The sequence below is a fragment of the Mastomys coucha genome, unplaced genomic scaffold (genome assembly GCF_008632895.1).
Source record: "Mastomys coucha isolate ucsf_1 unplaced genomic scaffold, UCSF_Mcou_1 pScaffold7, whole genome shotgun sequence".
Taxonomy (NCBI): domain Eukaryota; kingdom Metazoa; phylum Chordata; class Mammalia; order Rodentia; family Muridae; genus Mastomys; species Mastomys coucha.
The window spans coordinates 1128940-1145427 of record NW_022196913.1 but is presented as its reverse complement, the minus strand read 5'-3'; the positions used below and the strand labels follow the sequence as shown (position 1 = coordinate 1145427).

Genomic DNA, 16488 nt, shown 5'->3' with positions numbered 1-16488 from the left:
CTCCTTCTTCTTCTTCTTCTTCTTCTTCTTCTTCTTCTTCTTCTTCTTCGTGTCTTAGCTCTCCTGGCACACAATTAAAAGATCTGGGTATGAAGTGCTTCTCTGGGAAATACCTGAGCATGACTCTAGGGCAAAGAGGCTCTCTCTGGACTACAAGCTCTCTAAAATTTTGATCACCTTATGAGCTACAATAGAACTATAAGGTAATAAAGAAAAGCAGGGTCTCTGAGAGAAGTGGGCAAGCGGTAGGCCACCCAAGCACACTAGGTTGATGAATAAAGTATCTCTTATGCTCATGGTTGTCCTTGCAGAGATATCTGTAAGACTTAAGAGACAGATCAGCTTCATCCATTAATCTCACTTAAGGAATATATGGATCCCTTCCAAGGCAACCAATTACCAGCCCATCCAGTGTTCATTAACTTATTTTTGTCTTAATTATAGCTCTTTAAATATGCATAACTATTAAAAACTAATCTCCTTAAAGTTCTTATAAAACTGTACAGCCTAATAAAGTTCAATACAAACATATATAAAGTGAATACAATTCAAGCTAATAGCACTGGTGTAGCTGCGTGGTGATAGGAAGGTACCACTACTCAGACGAGTCCATTTCTGCCTGCCATTTAGTGGATCATTTTGAGTGTGGCATTTCTATGTCACTGTGTTTTGGGTAGAAGGTGAATTCTTCTATTATTTCTTTTCTCTAATGAAACTTGAAAACTTTTGTATAGTGCACTGTGATTCTCCAGATCTATGTTTGGCAAAGAAGCATCATTTGTATTAGATAAATCTCTGGCCTTTCTTCATTGGCATGAAATAAATATGGTGATTAGACAATAGGAGACTAGTACGGAACTATGTATAAAATGGCCCTTAGCCGGTTCAAAATCCTCCCACATTCTATATACTTTAAATTTTTTAATACAATTTTATTTGGTGTGTGTGTGTGTGTGTGTGTGTGTGTGTGTGTGTGTGTGTGTATGAGTGTGCATGCATGCCATGGCTCATAGATAGGTGCTCTCCCTCCACCATGTGGGTCTCAGGGAATGATCTCAGGCTGTCAGACTAGGTAGCAAGTCCCTTTACCCAGCAAGCAATTATAGTTTTAATATAATTGTATTGAAAATATATAGCATACTAATGCATACATACAATATACAATACCTAGAGAGACTTTATTAACCACACCTTAGGAATGGCCCTGAGCTCAAATGGTCCATCCTTCCTTCCTTCCTTCCTTCCTTCCTGATAGGATACAGGCACACACCTGGTGAAACAACTTTCAACTTATATAATAGAATTCCCCACTGCCCATAGTTTCACCTTCTAAGTCATATTTGCCATCAAGCATGTTCTAAGAACTCTAAATATAAAAGTCTAGAAATAATTTATATTTTTTAACTCATAAGCATGGTTGAATTATTGCACCTCCCTACTCTGTCCCATCCGGAAGAGGAGTCATGCCTTTGTCCAGAGTATGCACATAGTATACATACACACTTAGTAGGCATCCCAGTTATCAGATCCTTGAAGCCTATATGTGGGGTCAGGTATCCAAGGAGTGTCTTGGAGTATGTTCCCACAGATCAAGTGGGACTGCTGGATTTCCCAGGCTGCACACATGTGGACAGCTCTTTACTATGTTCCTTACATGTCTGTCATAGGAACACCTTAAAGACTGTCATATTTTGTCTAAGCTGAACATACTGCTACCTTGTGACCTCATAGTTGTAGCTACAGAAGATCTTGCCAGGAATGTAGTTTGGCAAAAGGAGAAGCCCCAAATCATCATTTTACACAGGGATCACACACATATTAAACAAGGGTTATGTTCAGTTTTATGAGCTGTATCCCAGGAACATCTGGAGGCTCTAGCAAGCATCAAGGTGATACTACAACATATTCTAAGTAGAAATAGGTTTTATGAAAAGTGATTAATTTCCTTAAGTATTTTATTTGCCATTTTCTAGTATGTAAAACCATATACAGAATATAGGCGTATGAAGGTATTGGCCAGTATAAGAAATAAAGCATTGCTGGAGACTGAAGGACCCCTCCCCTCCCAGAAGAAACATCAATCCTAAATTTAATGTTTATCACCTCTTACTTTTATAGATATTTTATTATAAATGTTCTCAATGAAAAAGATATTATATATGTTTTAGTGCTTTCAAAAAATGGTAGCCTAAGCGTGTGTGTCCCCTGTGCATGAATCTTCTGCAGTTTATTTATCTCATTCAATACCTTTGTATAAAAGTCACCGTATGGATATATATGTAGCTGAAGTCCATTTGCTTTCCCCGCTGAACAAATTGCTTGAGTACAATCTTGCCACAAATCATATATTTATCCTCTGGTGGGCAGACGTTTCCATTACAAAATTACAGACAATACTTTTGTGACTGCACTTATACGCATTCCCTGGAGCACATGAACATGTCTGCCAGTGTGTCCACTTGGGAGAGGAATGGCTAAGCTGTGAGGCAGAGGCATCCCAACATTAAATGGCTCTCCACAGACATCAATGATTAAGATGTGGGTTTTGGTTCCTACACTGACACCCTTTCTTCACTGTTCTGTAGCAGGTGCCTTGGTGAACAACTAGAATGCATGCAGCTGAGCAGGCAGCCCAGTGCCTGCTTCACAAGCATGGGCACATGAAGTTCAGATTACAAGACCCACGTAAAACTGAGCAAAGCAGCGTGAGACCGCAACCCCAGAGAGTTCACCGGTCAGTCTAGCCAGTCGGAAATCCTGACTCTAAATACCTCAGTAAATAACTGAAGAAGGTAGAGAGTGATAGAAGATGCCCAACATCAACTTTTGGCTTCCACATGCATGGCACCTCACCTCCACACACATGTGCACACACATCTACACACACATGTACAGGCATATACAGAAAGTATGAATACTTCTATTTATGCATAAAACATTTACTGTGTTTGTTTTGTCATGTCCTAAAAATGAAAGAGATTATTGCTCCTCCCCGATCCTCCATTCCCCACAGTCTCTGGAACCTTTGCTGTCTGTGTCTTCACTCTCGTGCCCACGAGTATGCATGGCACTGCATGTGGCACCCACCAGCAAGACCTGATTGGAGGTCACGTAAGTTGATTTTCTGTTCATAAAACTCAAAATGATGTAAAGAGACATGATAGATTCCATGACCCAAAGCAGTCCCACGTTCTTCCAGGCTGTTGGAGGACACTTTTCATCCAGGATGACAGACACAGCAACCTATTCTCAGACTTCTGATTCTTCCTTCTTGAGGCTTATTGTTCATTATTTATGGCTATACTGCCTGGCTGGGCTCAGGGCAGTCATACACACACACACACACACACACACACACACAGATATACACACAAACACACACACATACACACACAGACATAGACACACATACAGTCACACCATACACATGCACACACAGTCACACACACACATGCACACACACACACCTACACACACATATACACACACAGATATACACACAAACACACACACATACACACACAGACATAGACACACACATACAGTCACACACATGCACACACAGTCACACACACATGCACACATAGTCACACACACATGCACACACACACATACACACACAGATATACACACAAACACACACATATACATAGTCACACACACATACACATATATACACACGCACATACACATACAGTCACACACACATACACACATGTACACACAGAGATATACACACAAACACACACATACACACAGACATAGAAACACACATACAGTCACACACACATGCATACACATGCACACACACATGCACACACACATACACACATATACACACACATACACACATATACACACACATACACACATATACACATACATATACACATATACACAGTCATACACACAGACATAGACACACACACATACACATACACACACACACACACACATACACATACTCACAGAGTCACATACTCAGGTAAACAGACACAGACACACATGGCCATACTAAACATATCTCCAATTAAAAATCTACAGAGACAAAAAACAGCAGACTTTCTACAAAGATAATAGAGGATTATTCTATTCTCAAGGGAATTTTTTTATCAAGGAAGAACTTTAATCTTGTTTAAGTTTCATAGTACCTTGACCTGTGTTTTCAAAGGTAGCATTACATACAACATGTTGCTTTGAAATTTGGGGAAAAATAATTAAATTTCAGTTTTTGCATTTTGAAAAAGATGTTTGTGCTCTTTGTGTAAGATAAAGGAGACTAAAGCTGGACAGTGGTGGCACACGCCTTTAATCCTAGCACTGGGGAGGCAGAGGCAGGCAGATATCTGAGTTCGAGGCCAGCCTGGTCTACAGGGTGAGTTCTAGGACAGCCAGGGCTACACAGAGAAACCCTGTCTCGAAAAACAAAAAACAAAAAACAAAACAAAACAAAACAGAAAGATAAAGGAGACTAACAATCCTCCAGAAGGCATCGGTATTCCTTTGAAGGCATGAAGTTATTAACATTACCACAGTTCTCCTTGAATATCAGTGTGGGGTTAATCTTCCCAATTACTATCATCCACTTGCATTAGAATTGTCACACTTCCAGATTTCAGCTTCTCGAATGTGTCCTCTCTCCCCCAATTTGTTTTCCAGGGGAAACTGCTTTGCCTTGCTCTGATCCCTTTGTTAAAGCTCCCTGTGGTTTGTTCCATCTTGACAGAAGGAAGCCTGTTTGCCTGTTTGTTGCCTAACTCTCAAGAGGAACATTTATTAAATCCTTGTTGGATGGATAAATAAGGGAGCTGCAGGAATCGTTTGTTTCCTTTTGTTATTCGCCAGTGTTGCTGCCTCACTCCTTGCTTGGGATATAGCAAACTGGTCTGTCCTGAAGATAAATGATATTATTACCAATAAATCAACTCCTCGACTTTTGATAAATTGCAAAGCTTCATTTCTGCTGTTCTCTATTTTGATGGGTTCCATGCCTAGCACTTTCCATATCCCAGTTTGCACAGAAAGCGTGAGGTCAGTGACTTGGAGCCTCCCCTGACTTCTTTTGCCAAGTTGTCTGTAGCTTAGCCTGGTTGTCCCTGAAGGTTGCCCTGGGAGTGAACCCCAGGTCCTCCTGACCCCTCTGAGGAAGCCCATGGCCATGAGGCTATCTAGAAATCTCCCAGAGATTCCACGATACTTCTTGAACCAATGGGATTGCATTGGTCTGTGGTAGGAACGGCTTTCAACTGAGCATGGTTATGAAAGCCCAGGGCTCTTGTGCCTCTCAACTTTTCTTCTCTCCTCTGGAGTAGAACACTAGCCTGCTGTCTCTTCCTTCATTGACAACCTTAGCCCTTAGTTAACCCATTTTTCCCACCAGTTCTGGGATAGGCTTTGAGACATTAATATATTATAAATACATATTACATGTTAATAATATGTTAGTATGTGTATAATAAGCATTCATGTGCTGTTATATCATATGCATATACTATTTTTCTGTCTTCAAATTTTGGTTATTATTGTTTTGTAGGGCTGAATATGTATCTCAGTGGCCCAGTACCTGCTCAGAATGTGTGAGGCTGCAGGTTCAACTCTTAACAGAATAAAAATGTTTCATATACACAAAGATAAAACACACACACACACACACACACACACACACATTTTGTTTTGTAATAATCAAATAAATTGACAGGCTTTCCTGGTTTTAGCTGGTATACTTTCTCTATATAGATATGTTATGTATATCTATGGGGGCGAAGGCGACAGCAATTTTGACCATTTGCCTAGAGTAAATGCAGCTATGCTTTATCAAGAAAATAGCCCTTAGCTTTAGCAAACTGTAACACTGCCAAACATTTTGGAATGTGAAGTTCTGAATGTAAGTCCAGATGGATTATTCCCCATCCCAAGGGGAATGTTGTTTTCTAGTTATGCTTTTCCTGCACCCAATCTCATACTATGGCAATTATTAAAATACTGAGCACCTCTTAGCATTATTACTCTGAAAGGAAAGGATAAGAAAAGTCCTATGCACACTTGTCCCAGAAACTTCTGTGTCCACGACCCCACAGTGTTGAATCTACTCACCTTATCTGGAGATAGTTCTAGACTGACCTAAGCAGTTATTCTGATGACACAAGATCTGATCAATTCTTGGTATGTATGGAATGCCTAAGGATTCTTAGATAACTTCTGTGTTCACTCATTTGTCAAAAAGTATTCACCAAGGGTTTACAGTCCTGGTGCACTACACTGTGTACTCTGTGTATAAGGGGAATGAGAAAATACTGTGAAATTGACAGTCCAGAGGCTCATTGTTCATTGCAAAGGAACATACAAATGAACATAATCTTATGCAGAGTATGCCGAAGACAGGATAGAAGGCAAACAGAGCATGCTCTAGGGATACAGTGCGAGGACGTTATCTCTGACCTGTCACTGGAAGAGTGAGTTTCAGTCCTCAGGTTGGTGGACAGGAAAGAAAAGGCAGTGATTCGGCTGGGTAGAACAGCGCCCACTAGTGTCTGGAGGGCAAGTGCACAAGATGCTGTGTTTCTTTTAACAACCAATAAAAGGACACAGAGCCTTTCGACAAAAAAAAAATGCGGGGGTTTGTCTCTCCACCTCCACTGCCCCACCTCCTCGTACTTGCAGAATCAGTATTTCAGGAAGAGTATCCTGGAAACTGCACTTTAAAACACTCAGGTGATTTGGGGGCTAAGTGAAGCCTGATTTGATCATGTCAAACGAAAGTAAAGGGAGAATGAAGTGGGATAGGACACAGTAAGCGAGTAGATCCTGGACATCCTAGAAATCCAGGATAGGTACAGACTCTTTCTTCACGGTTCCAGGCAATGGAGTGCTAGGGAATAATAAACAGATGTCTGAGGGGTGGGGGGCGGGGAGCTCACTTCCAGGGTGCAGAATTCCTGGATCCTATCTATTCTAGGGGAGATTGCATGAGATAACCCACGTCTCTCCTTCAAAGTCTGAAAGCATAAAAAGGAAAAGCTGCCACTTCTTAATTGATCAGATACCTCCTGGCTGATACTGATGCTGCCAGCTTTTAAACATTCCATGCGCCATAATCATTCGTTGAGAACGGGTTTATTGTAATGAGCACTGACTTATGCTGTAGTAGCATCTGCTTTCCCCTGAGCCCCTGGAGCTGCACATTGACAGGTGACAGGTGAAGACCCTACCTGGCAGGGAGCTTGAGGGTAAGTGAAGCCTTCTCTCTACACTTCAGTTCCATTGTATGTACCGGAGACAGATCATCTCTTTTCCTACTTGGTTCTCAGGAGGACAACTTGTTCCAAACATGCATCATGAGTCTGTACTTCTGTGTGCATTTACTCATCTAATTTTTTTTGTGCATTCACACCATTATTACATTTATTGTGGGATGCTGAAACCTACTGATAATGAATGGATTTGCTTCTCATAATGATCCAGGATATAGGTCCTATTATCTGGAGCTGGAGTTAATCTAGAGCTCAGTGGTTAAGAAAGCTTATTGCTCTTGCAGAGGACTTGGCTTTAGTTCCTAGCATGCACAATGAGTGGCTTCCAATCACTTGTAAATCCAGCTCAAGAAGATCTGATGGCCTCTTCTGGCCTCTACTATACATGGTACTTATACATGGTATGTATAAACTCACATCAAAACATGCATAAAATAAATAAAAATTAGATTCTATCATTGCATTTGTTTTATGTGAAAGGAAATCAAGACTCAGAAATGCCTTGTTACAGGTGGTAACAGCTAGAGTCTGAACCCAGGTAATTTAACTGGAATGAGATATAGCATACTGCCCACCATCTCTCTCTCTTTTTTTTAAAATAATTATTTGTTTATTTTATATGAGTACACTGTAGCTGTCTTCAGACACACCAGAGGAGGACATCCATTCTCATTGCAAATGATTGTGAGCCACCATGTGGTTGCTGGGATTTGAACTCAGGACCTCTGGAAGAGCAGTCGGTGCTCTTAACCACTGAGCTATCTCTCTAGCCCCCACCATCTCTTTAGTAGGTTCTATTAGTGTGACTATAGAGAGTGTCCCCCAAAAGCCCATATGTCACAGGCTTGCTCCTATTGGGGGGTAGATGGAAACTTTAAGAGGCAAGGTCTAATGGGAGATTTTTAATTCTATTTGAGGGAGGACCTTCAAAGGTCCTGTAGGATCTTCTTTTTGCTTTTTATACTCGCAATGAGGTGGACAGCTTGTCTCTATCCCCTAGCATGATAGGTGCCACAGTCCCAAGAGAAGCAGGTCCAGGAGATCACTGAACCTGCAAACCTATGAGTGGAATGACAAGTTTGTCATTTCAGGTCATTGTCTCCATATCGGGAAGCTGACTACCACAGGAAAATCTAACCAGATGAGCAGTTTGCACAACTCGCAGATGCCTTTAACTGGGTCATTCTAGAGAAGAATGAGGTTGTTTCTTGCTTTGCTGGATTGAGTTCAGCAGTTCAACACATAATGTGTAGTAGCTCTGGGTGAGGAGATCTGATGCATGCTTCACACACAGACCCATCTCCGGCTTTGTGGTAAAGTAATGCCACACCACAAAAGCACAGAATGTCTGCATCAGCTCCTCCAGGCTTGTCACACAGGATTATATGTTCTTGGGTAGGATCCTCCCTGGCCTGCCTCAGAGGCTTCTATTTTCAAGACTGTTTCAACACTTCTTAGGGTAATATTTTGCTATTAACAAATATTTCCTTGTATTTCATCTGGGCCTGTCATTCTCCGGCCCTAGTGAGTCCTCTTTAATTTGAGTCCTCATTAAGATGAAACCCAGGCTGTCATCAGCTTGCCATAATCTTGAGCGAAGCCCTGGTTAGTAGAGCTGAAAGCCCCTGCCAAGGCCTCCTTAGTTTTGTGCACAAGCTAAAACATGCTTTTAAAATTTTTTGATTCGTGGGGTTCTTTGAAGGAGAGGGTCTAACTGTTTGTCTGAATTGATAAATCAAGTAAGAGGAATACAATGGATCATTTAAGGAATTATGGTCCATGGAGGCCTGGTGAAGTTTCAGGCAAGTTTAGCAAAATTTGAAGTGACTTTATGTATTTTACATACTCTGATAATTAATCTAAGTAGCCACAGAGTGACTGTACTTTTAAAAAATTTTTGACAGTACCTGATTAATACAGATGTAGAGGCTCACAGCCATCCATTGAACTGAGTACACAGTCCCCAATGAAGGAGTTAGAGAAAGGACCTATGGAGCTGAGGGGTTTGCAGCCCCTTAGGACGAACAACAATATAAACTAACTAGTACCCTCAGAGCTCCCAGGGTCTCAACCACCAACCAAGGACTGCACATAGAGGGGTCTGATTGTTCAAGCAGCATGTATATAGTAGAGGATTGCAATTTGATCATCAATAGGAGGAGAGGACCTCGGCCCTGTGAAGGTTCTGTGCCCCCCGTGTAGGAGAATGCCAGGGCCAATAAGTGGGAGAGGGTGGGGTGGCAGGAATGGGGAGGGGGGAGGCAACAGGGGTCTGTTTTTGTCGTTTTTGTTTGTTTCTTTGTTTTTTGGAGGGGAAACTGGGAAAGGAGAAATTTACATGTAAATAAAGAAAATATCTAATAAAAAATATTTAAAAAAGTCTATATTGTCTGTAATTCTAGAAATTTTACCATCTTATATCTATATCCTTAATGCAGTTCCAAAGTTGCAATATGATCTGAGGAGAAGAGTTATAGAGATAACTTTAGCTCAGATTGAGCAAGTTTCACTCTGTGTGCTTGTGTGCATCCTTGTACAGGGACTGAACCTGGGACCCCGATCATTCTGCACACACTCTCTCTACCACTAAGTTGTATCCTCAGCCCTTTAGACAGTCAGCCTCACATCCTTTAAATATCCCTTTTATCAGAAGGACCATTCTTCTCAGAGGATATTCATTAGAATGATGCAATGCCTTTGTCTTGGAGGCAGAATTAAGACAGGTCCAGACACGTCAAAATGTACTGTCCCTGGGGACATAGGTAACTGTGAACCAGAACAGATATTAAAGGCAGCAGTGTGGTATTCTTAAAAACTTCAATTAGCACATGAAATAGTTGTGAAGGTTTAAAAGTTAATGCCCATCTTTTCTAGAGAGGTTAATGTGGATCTATGTTCTGTTTGCTGCATAAACATTTAACAAAGCACAGCTGTAATGGAGTCTGGCCAGTCATTCCATCTCCTCCTCCCCCCACTTCTATCCCTCCTCTCTTTCCTATCCTCTCTTTTGCTGTTCATGTCTCCTTTCTCCTCTCCCTTCCCAGTTACATTTTCCTCCTGCACCTCCCCTCTCCGGTTCCCTACCTTTACTTCCTGTTTCTTCCCCTCTCCACACCCATTCTTTTCTATCTCCCCCTTCCCTCCTTCTGTCTCCCCCAACTCCTCTCATTTCCTCTCTGGACACCCCTCCTTCTTCATCTTTTCCCCATTCTACAGTTGCCTCTTTGCATTCATAAAAGCCAGGCTTGGCTGCATTTCCTCACCTTTACCTGGTTCTTGATGCAAATTTCATAGAAGGAGTAGAGTAACCCCAAGAAACTAAAAACAAGAGGCTGCTTCCCATGCCTCATTTACTGGATGCAATACTCAGAAGACCAAGGAGAACAGAGGAGTTTGAAGGTTAAGAAAAGAATTGAAGAGAGACATTTACAAGGAACACAATGGCAACAAAGAATAACACTATTTCCATTTGCCCTCCTAGGAGTAACAATCCAATTGGCTTCTTTCCCTTCTTTCTCTCCACCTTGCCTCTGCAAGCATCATTTGCTGTGCTCCGGTATCCCATGCCTGAGCCATCTAGGCATCCAGATGCTAGGAGGCCAGTCAGAAATACAACCAGCAGCCTAATGACTCTCCTAGCTTAGCGGTGGTTCTCAACCTGTGGATCGCAACCCCTTTGGAGGGTTGAATAACCCTTCATAGGGGTTCATATACTAGATCTCATGTATACCAGATATTTATATTATGATTCATAAAAGTAGCAAAATTAGTTATGGAGTAGCAAAGAAAATTATTTTATGGTTGGGGTCCCCACAATATGAGGAATTCCTATTCTAAAGGGTGGCAGCATTAGGAAGATCAAGAACCACTGGATTGCAGTATCCAAAAGGAAGCATGAATAGTGAGCCCAAGGAAGTCTAGCCAAAGGCCAGAGTTGTGCTTGAAACCTATGTGGCTCACAATACACTGTTATTCGAGGAAGCCAGCTGTCACCATGTCTATTTCTAGGTATGTCAAATGTGACCACCCACCCAGGAGACAGAGGAAGCACAGGTGCCCTCGTGGAAATGGCTTTAATTTCAGCACGCCTGACCATTTTGCCCATTCTGTTTGGCCCCTTCCAGTGAATCTCATGCATATTCATGTGCCAATTATGCAAATCCCAAGGTAAAAAATGCATTAAGCACCTATGATTTAGACTGGTTAAGTCTATTACATGGCATAATGAAATTATGTCTAGTTTATCTCAACACTTGCTTTAAATTGTCAGTAAGTTATTAAGTAACCATAACACACCAGAACTTTGCTGAAGGAAGTATCCTTTGCCCAACCATGATACTAGGAAATCAGACATTTCAAGCTAAATCCTCATCAACTTGGAAAAACATTCCAGAGTAGACTTAATAGGACATAGTGTGATCAAAGTTTAAGAAAGGCAAGACATCACTGGTGTTGTCAGACTCTGACAAATTAAAATCATTGGATCATTTCAACAACACAAAACTCAGCAATTGAAAGACTGAAGATGAGGCTCAGGAGTGAGATTTTGTTCTTGAGCCTTACATAGTCAGGTCTCATTCTCTGAGTTGGCAGGACTTATTGTAGGTTACCAAAGTCAAATGGACATTGAAGTTTCAAATAGGAAGATATCAATTTCTAGAGTCAGAAATAAAGGAGATTAAAAAGGAAATCACAGAAGCAATTTAAGCACAGGAGCAAATCCATTGTAACCTGGAAACTGAAAGGTTAGAAACAGAGTCAATTCAGCATGTAGTAATATTAGGTTTGAACTTTGGAAGGACCTAAGCTTCTAGTCTCAATTCTTACTAAATGACATGATGGTCAAAGAACAAACCATTATGTGAACTCAAACCATGATGTGAACTCAACATAATATATACACAACCTGGCTCACAGACATCCATTTCTCCCTATACCTTAGCATGCCATTTTAATGAGTCCTTTTGCATGATTTGTGGAGTGTCTGGGTACTCTCTCATTTTCATAGGGAACTCTCCTTGACGTCTGTGAGAGCTGGACTTGTATGGGGTTATATGCTCAGATTCCTAGATGTAGTCAGCCTCAGCAAGAGCCGCAATGTGAGTACAGTTTGTCTGAGGCAGTGATTTCAGAATCTGGCCAAATGAACAGATTACACAGCCATTCCATGAAGCATTCAGATCTCAGCTTGTCAATAAAGAGAAATAAGAAGCCAACTGCATTTGCCATTTTCTCTGCAGCTGTGAAAACTGTATGATCTCTGCCTGCTACATCCAGAGAAGAACATTTGGAATTCACTGCCTGCAAGCAACTTGACATCACCTAGAGAGGGGTAGAACAGGCCACCACAACGGGTCTCCAAGGAGATCTCTCAGCTAGCCAGCCAAGGGGGTGGAATTAGAAGCTTTGTAACCAACTGTCACTTGGGGCTGTCCTTCTAATGAAGGGTGATTATCAAAGGATGGGTGAACCCAGCAGAATATCCACCCCCACATGATGTGGTGCTTTCATGCATGTCCCAACATTCCAATGTTGTCTCAAAGTGTCACAGTCATGCCCCTTAACTAGAAGGTGCAGACAACAACAAACAAAAAACAAATCAAAATAACAACAAGAAAACAAGCAAAGCCACTTCGTTGACAAAGGCTCTATTTGTGTTTGAACCCTAGCAGGATATTAAAGTGTTAAAAGCCAGGTTCTATTTATTTCACCACTGTTACATGTTTAAAGAGCTATTTGCCTCCTAAATTTTAAAATTAATTAATTAAGAAAAATAATATTGCTAGTGAAATTTAAAACTTTCAGCCCCTGTTCAAAGTTATGCATAGATTCAGTAGCCCTTTCTTCATCTGAGCTTGCCTTGGGAAAGTCCATGTACAAGGCAGTCCCTTTCAAGTAAAAAGCAAACTCCAGCCAAGAAGAAAAACGTCCAAGAGGTTGGGACCGGTCTCCCAAAGCTTTTTTCTACAGCCTTCCGGAACAAGTTCAAGGTGTGTTTGATAAGCGCTGCTCTGAAATCTCTTGTACATACAGGTCGGCGAGTTTTCTGAGAACACTACGCTCTCCAGAATGCATTAACCTACTTTCAACAGAGAGGCGTCCCCATCCTCCGGCTCTGAATCAGAGGAGGAGCCCAGAGGATGTTCCAGTGTAAGCTGGGCATGCTCTGCCTTAAATGCAGGACTCATCCTGCGAAACATCAGCGCAGCCAGAGAAATCGGTACTTCCTGCAAGCACACTAACAGCTGGAGGGCAGCTCCAGTCCCCAAACAAAAATGATTGGAAATCCTGCTAAAATATGGCTGTCTAATCAACCGAGAGGCAAACTCATTTACTAAGATTCCCATTGTCCAGGCTGACAGATGGCTTCCCCTCCCCAGCCCCCCTGTTCTCCCTTTCCCACCGATCGCAATAGCTCTGCCTTGGAGGTAAAGCTAGCTAGTCTTTGAGAGGTCCAGTTGCATTCGCCAGCCTAGTTCTGAAACGAGACAAAAGCTAGCACAATCTTCCTTTTCAGTGAGCCTTCCCTGAACCGCCAAGGAGAGTGCAAAGAAACAGGGTTTAGTTCCCCCTTACCTTGGTTCTCATTGGAGATAGGATCCCTTCCATTTTGGCGGAATCCTCATGCCAGTTTCTCTCTTCTGCAAGTTACTCTGTCTGTGTGCAGTCCTTAAGCATCCCACACGAAAAGAGCCATGCCTGGAGCCGCCAGTGGCTCCCCTCTCGCGGGTGGCGCCGCTGCTGCACCACAAGCAGTCTAACTTGAATCCCGGGTGCCTGAGATGCCTGAGAAAGGATGTGCAGGGAGAAGTCCGCTCCACTCCTCGCCCTCTTCCCCCTCTTTCTTCTCTCCCGTGCTCTCTCTTCCCTCTCTCTCCTCCCTCTCTCTTTCCATAATCTGCCTACAGCTCTCAGTGTACTATGCTCAGTAGACAAGTGATCTCTGTCTTAGGTATTGTATTTGAGCCAAGAAAAGTGGTCTGAACAAACTACAGGGCAGCTCACCCAAAACAGAGGAGGCAAATGGAACTGTGCTGCCTGATGCTCCCAGCCTCCGCTTCACTAGGCAGCACATGCTCTCAGAAGTAAGAGAGCAGATGCATCCATCGATTCATCTTTCTTTAGAAAAGGGGGATCCTGACAGGAATGGAATCGGTTGACATCATTATTCAGATGGTCCATATTCAAAAAGCAGAGAAAAAAAACTTGTGTCACCTACGTCAAAATAGCCATTTGTTAAACCCAGTTTAGACACAATATCTAGACAGGAAACTGGAATTTTTGATGTTTCACCAGATGTTTGGACACAGCTCCAGAAAAGTTTCAAAATCAAATATATGGATTCCATTCCAGAGGAGCTGAGCATTAAACTGTGTGTGTGTGTGTGTGTGTGTGTGTGTGTGTGTGTGTTGTTTGGAAGCTATGTATGTATGGGTGTGTGTTATAAGGAGTTGTGTGTGTGTATGCATATGTGTGTACTGTAGGTAGTATGTATATGTAGTATGTTTGCTTCATAATTGGGGTTTTATGTTCTGTGTTATGAGGACTTGGGTGCAGGTGTAGTGTATGTGGATGGTGTACGTAGTGTGTGTGTAGTATGTGTGTTATAATGGAGATTATATGTGCATGCCTGTGTGGGTATATATGTATAAGTGGATGTCTATGGCATGATGGGGGATTTTGTGTGCATGTGTTATTTGCATGCATGTATGTGCATATGTGCACATGTGTGTGTGTTGGGGGGGTTATACTACCAAGACTAGGTACCTCATTTAGTATTGCCAAAACTAGGTATCTCATTTACCATTACCAGCAACTTGGAAAAAGCAGGAAATGGAAGGAACATACTAAAGACCTGAACTGGAATGTAATGAACTTGAACAGATTCTGTTCCCTCATCTCTGTCCTTCATTCTCCTCCACTCTCTTCTCCATACCTATCTTCTATGTGTTCACAGGCCTTACTTCGGGGGTGTCAGGGGAGAAGCTTACTCTCCATTATTTAAGGCAGAGATCCGGTGTTCATTCCCTAACCCCCTTCCTGTTTGGCACAACCTTACTGTCTTCCCTGTGGAGATGCCACCAATCACTCTGTGTGCCACATAGACTTTCATTGTGTTGTCTCCTCTGTGACTACAACAAGCTACATCTTACTGCTTCTAGGTCCTAGATGGATCTGTTCTAGAACATTCTGCTTTGTTTCACACCCATCCTAATCCCAGAATCCCTCACCAGCACTTCCAGTCATGCACAGCATTTCCTCCTTGACCTTTACGCTTGGGCAAAACTGCTCCCTGTTACACTGCCCCAAATGTCCCTAAGTGGGTAGGACATAGCAGAACTGTGTCAGGGTTTACAATAAAGTTACACTGATCCTGTTTTGGGCTTCTTGGTGTCTGACAGACTCCACGCATAGTTTTTGGAAGCAGAACAGCCCACCAAAGCCAGAGGAAGGGATTCTGGGAAGGAATTTGAAGATCCTATATATAACACCTCAAAGAGGAGCATAACTCTTGGGGTTGATGCTCAACTTTTCAAACATTAAGTCCCTGGGATCTGGGATTGTTTGCCACATTGTCTTTTTTACTCTTTCATATGTATGTGTGCATGTTGTGTGAAGGCAAGAGGCTGATGTCGGCTCTTCCTCTGTTCTTCCCCACCTTAATTTTTGAGACAGGTTCTCTCATGTATCCTAGAGCTCATCTGTCAGGCTAGTTGGTTGGCCAGCAAGCCCAGGCAGCCTCTAATTCTGGACTTACAATTTTACCCACTGGTCCCTGGAGTTTTTACATTTTTTTTTAACGTGGGTACTGGGGACTTGGGCTCTCAGGCCACACAGGAAGCATTTAGTCATGGAACTTTTTCTTTAGCTTCTACTACTCATCACATTTTCCCTGCAGTCTGTAAGGTTGTAGAGAATACGGAACTCAGGAATGTGAAGGACCCACAACACTAAAACAGTACTTGAGATGGCACTGCTGCTGAAGCCCCTTCTTCTGATGGTGGCCAGAAAACACTTTGTGCCAGGCACTGTACTGAGTGTCTGCCAACATTAGTTTATCTGCTTCTCACACTCTGCCTTCTCAGTCTTCCTTTGAGGATGTTTTAGCTAAATCAGATATCCACCTAGTGGAACTACATTCAAGACAGTGAGGCTAGTCCTGGTACACAGTTTCCATCCCATCAAAAACTTCTTCTGTACCAGTCTAAGACATCCAACATGTTAAAAGTATATTTAA

General features: G+C 42.2%; 1 protein-coding gene across 1 annotated transcript in view; it reads right to left on the bottom strand.

Annotated features, from left to right (window-relative positions):
• Frmd4a (FERM domain containing 4A) overlaps positions 1-14071 on the bottom strand; it is a 480303-nt gene extending 466232 nt beyond the window's left edge. Inside the window, exon 1 of the mRNA XM_031359491.1 lies at positions 13827-14071. Coding sequence (XP_031215351.1) covers positions 13827-13859 — 33 coding nt within the window. The 5' untranslated portion in view covers positions 13860-14071. The remainder of the gene's footprint in view (positions 1-13826) is intronic.
• Positions 14072-16488: the final 2417 nt, after the last annotated feature.